Here is a 4,635-nt window from a genome sequence, read left to right as displayed (position 1 = left end):
TAACTTTTTAATTTGTAATGTCTTAAAAATTAAAAGGGTATCCCCCAACAATAAGAGCTCCGAAAACATTCCTCAGAGGTACTGATTCATCAATTTATTTTTATCCGAAACAAAGATGGCTAAGCAAGTGACATTACAGCGTATACCCCAATTTGGCTTTCAAAATCATTGATTGTTGCATCGATAGGCAGAAACGGAGGACTTTGGCTACTTTGGAAGGATGATGTAAACATTACAATTGTTTCTCAGTCTTCTAATCTTATTCATGCCACTGTTCAAGGTGCAGATGGAAGGGGTTCATGGCATTTGTTTGTACTTACTGACCTCCGATTGCTTATCAAAGATCTGTTTTCTGGCAAAATATGACTACATATGCGCAACAATTCGATGGTCCAAAATGCTTCATAAGCGATTTCAATGCATCTGTTTCAAATGAAGAAAAATTTGGTGGTCTACCGGTTTTGAATTCAAATATCTCTTCCTTTAATGATTTCATTCAAATGAACCATTTGATCGATCTTGGTTATAAGGGTCCTGCATATACGTGGACAAAGCTTCTCCCTAGAATTGCAAGTGATCACGCTCCAATTTTATTAAATACATGTCGGAAGATATTCAATCTAAATTAAGAAAGCTTGGTTCTTTTCTTACTGAATGGAGTGGCAGAAGAATTGGCTGCATTAAACACAAGATAGCAGTTCTAAAAACAAAGATTCTTCGTATTCAATCTTGGCGTCCTTCTGCTGCTAACATTCAAAAGGAAAAATTGGTGATGGCCCATCTTAATGAATACTTAATCATGGAAGCTACATACTGGGATCAAAGGATAAAACAACAATGGGCGAAAAGTGGTGATAGGAACACGAGACACTTTCATCTTTCAGTTCAACAGAGATGGAGGAAGAATACTATAAGTCATTTATTGAAAAATGATCAAACATGGAGTTAATATCAAAGTGAAATTTCTCGTGAATTAATACAACACTTCAAGTCCATATTTCAAGAGCAAACTATGGTGGATCCTCCTCAAGTCAGCATCCAAGGTCAGGCAGTATCTAATTTGGATAACTATGCAATATGTAGAATACCAACAATGGAAGAAATATGGTCTGTAGTTTCAAAAATGGGATCTTATACATCTCCAGGGGAAGATGGATACTCACCAGTATTCTACAAAAAATGTTGGGGTACAGTATGTAATGATGTTTTCAAATTAGTAAAAGAAATATTTCAGTATGTTGTTTTCCCTGAATTATTGAATCACACTAATATTACATTAATTCCTAAGATCAAGAATCCAGCAACTCCGTCAGATTATGGCTCAATATCTCTGTGCAATGTATTATACAAGATTGTGGCCAAAATTCTGTCAAATAAAATCAAGCATTATTTGGATGAATTTATATCTTGGTCGCAAAGTGCTTTTGTCCCTGGTCGTCAGATATTGGATAACATCCTTATTGCAAAGGAATTACTTCATTCCATGAATAATTCAAGAGCACTCAATGGACACTTTGCACTAAAAGTAGATATAGTTGAGGCATATGATTGTGTAAACTGGGGATTTCTTGGTGATATGTTACATATTATGGGAGTTATTGGAAAAGATCATTCCTTAATCATGGCCTGTGTGGTAACTACTTCCTTCTCGATCAACATCAACGACTCTCCTCGAGGATTTTTCAAAAGTGAAAGAGGAATACGACAAGGATGTCCCTTATCACCAACCTTATTCATTATCTTCTCTCAGGGTCTCTCTATTCTGATGAATCAGTTTGAATCGCAAGGGACTTTATCAGGGTTATAAAATCAATAGATGGGCACCTACAATTACACATCTCATGTTCGCTGACGATTTGTTTTTCTTTGGTGAGCATTCCAAAATTAATGTACTTAATCTGAAGAAATTGTTGGATCGTTATGCTTCATTGTCTGGTCAAATGACAAACTACAACAAATCTGCAATATACTTCAGTAAAGGAATATCCGACTTAAGAAGACAAACGACAAGTCAAGATTTGGGTGTGAGAGAGATGGTTTCTGATGATAATTATCTTGGCATTTATCCTTTAACATCAGATTATAGAATTGCAAGCTTCGATTATCTTGTGGATAAATTCAATACAAGGTTGCCAGGATGGAGGTTTCCTTTTACAAATATGGCAGGCAGAACCGTGTTGTTAAAAACTAGTCTATCATCGATTCCTATATACTGCATGGGTATTTGCCTTCTTCCCAAATGTGTTACACAGGAAATTGATAAGATAATGAGATGTTTTTGGTGGGGGCATAGCACTGATGAAAAGAAATTACATTTCTTCAATTGGGCGAAAGTTTTCTTAAGTAAAGAAGACGGTGGATTGGGAATTCGAAACATGGAATTGATGAATATAGCCTTAGTGTGCAAATTAGCCTGGAGATTTTTGGAGAATGAAGATGCAATGTGGGTGAAGTTGATGGATGTGAAATACATTCATGATGAGTCTTTTTGGACAACGTCAGAACCAAATAATTGTTCATCAATATGGAGCAGTTTATTGGAAGTTATGGAGTATTTACTGGATAATGTAATTTGGCAGATCTCAAATGGGATGGGTGTTCAAATTTGGGATAACCCTTGGGTTCCTCAAATAAGGGATCATATTGTTTCTAAACCTGCAGATATTTCGGTTGATATCCAGAAGGTATCTGATTTAATCTTATCCAGTACTGGAGAATGGAACATGGAGTTATTAGAGAATATCTTTTCTCCGGAGATGGTCGGAAACATAACCTCTATCTATCTCAGTATTGATGATAATTCTAAGGATATTTTGGTTTGGAGATGTACCCCCTCAGGTAAATTCTCAACAAACTCTTGTTACAAGCAACTTATGCGAAATATACCTATTTCTTCTGAGTTTAGGGCTTTTCCGTGGAAGAAACTATGGTCGTTTGGTTTCATCTTACCCAAGATATTAATTTTCATATGGAAGATCCTGAACAACGGTATAGCTGTGAAAGAAAATATAGCCAGATTTGTTCCTAACACCGATACAGCATGTACATTACGAGGCCAAGATGATGAATCTGTATCTCATTTATTGTTTTTCTGTGCAAGAGCAAGACTGTTTTTTGATGCTGCAGGTCTAGATTATAATTTATCAGATCAAGATAATACTTTTTTGGAAATAGTCAAGATTTGGATTGAAGGAAATTCAATGGAAGATTGTGTGAAAAGAATGTGTACTTTGTGGAATATCTGGAAAACTAGGAATGATGTCTCTTTTTCTCAGGGAAACTTTTCGATTGTCCATACATTGAAGAATATAAACAAAGATTTCAATCTATGTTTGGAAAATTTCAAAGAAGATTATGGTTCTCAGGAAACTGCACTGCAGACGTGGTCTCCTCCAAGTCAGCCATTTATTAAGATCAACGTAGATGCTGCATTCATCCCAAACAATGGAACGGAAAGGGCTATAGCTCAGGATTGCAATGGAAGATTCTTAGATTGTGTGACGATAACTTTTGGTTGAACATCTTCTTTGTTGGCTGAAACAATAGCATGTAGGCTGGGTTTGGAACTAGGTTTGAGATATAATTTTCTAAAGGTCATCATTGAGCAAGATGCAATTAATGTGACTAATGCAGTCCTTGGAGAGTCTAGAGATATCCCTTGGTCAATCCTCTATGAGGTCCTAAAAATCAAAGACTATGCAGATTTATTTGAGGATATCAAATTTGAGCATGTTCGCAAGAGTGCAAATCATCTGGCACACGATTTAGGCAAGCATGCTTTTAATAATAATGTAAATAATTTGTGGAATATTAATTCTCCACCTCATTGTATCTCATCAAACCTCAATTTTGAGGTAGTTCAATAAAAGTTGGGCTCTTTTGAGCCCTTTCCCCTTCAAAAAAATATGTCTTAAAAATTCGAGAAATTTTTTGATGGGAACACTTTTGGATGAGGGCCTGAGGGACGAATAGGGAGGCGTCATTTGTGTTAAAAAATTAGCAGTTTGCAAAGTGAATCAACTTCCGATTTTTAAAAGAAAAGGGTATTTCGGGTGTTCAAATACTAGGGTTTAAGACAAATGGTATCAATACCAACCAAACAAGATGAGATCTTTGATCAGTAATTCAAAAACACCATAATTCACTCAAAAACCATGTTTTAGCCATCGGTTTTGCAGTTCCTCCCCAAAACAAAAGATTACTTGATAGTTTTTTACTGCTAAAAATAAACACAGATTCTTACATTAAATCAGGGATCAAAATTTCATTTAAACTCAACCCCATTACAGATTCTAACCTAAAAGAATTGGAACAACAACATTAATTAACCTACATCAATCAAGTCTTCACCTGAAATCCAAAACCCATGAATATTCTTTTTTGCAAAGTTGGTTCACGATCGATTGATCACATAAACAGCAAACATGCTTCACAAATCAAAACTCTAAAAATTAATGATCCTAATAAATTTTGATTTAAATGCGCTGCTGCATTTCTATCCACAGTTGAGATTGTATTATTAGGTCATTTTAGATTTCTAACCGTTTAAAATAGGACAAGACTTGAATGGTGAGAGTTGAGTGGTGAATCAACATCAAAAATTGCCCCGGTCAGTAACATGTGTTAGAATTTGAG

At 35.5% G+C, this 4,635-nt stretch overlaps 1 protein-coding gene across 1 annotated transcript; it reads left to right on the top strand.

Annotated features, from left to right (window-relative positions):
* Positions 1 to 1,012: 1,012 nt before the first annotated feature.
* LOC113341766 lies at positions 1,013 to 3,518 on the top strand. Its single transcript, XM_026586520.1, has 2 exons — positions 1,013 to 1,633; positions 1,800 to 3,518. The coding sequence occupies exons 1-2, from the start codon at positions 1,013 to 1,015 to the stop codon at positions 3,516 to 3,518; spliced, it is 2,340 nt and encodes a 779-aa protein (XP_026442305.1).
* Positions 3,519 to 4,635: the final 1,117 nt, after the last annotated feature.

This window comes from Papaver somniferum, unplaced genomic scaffold (genome assembly GCF_003573695.1).
Source record: "Papaver somniferum cultivar HN1 unplaced genomic scaffold, ASM357369v1 unplaced-scaffold_31, whole genome shotgun sequence".
Lineage (NCBI taxonomy): Eukaryota > Viridiplantae > Streptophyta > Magnoliopsida > Ranunculales > Papaveraceae > Papaver > Papaver somniferum.
The sequence above is the reverse complement of the archived record's forward strand: the minus strand, read 5'-3'. Positions and strand labels throughout refer to the sequence as shown.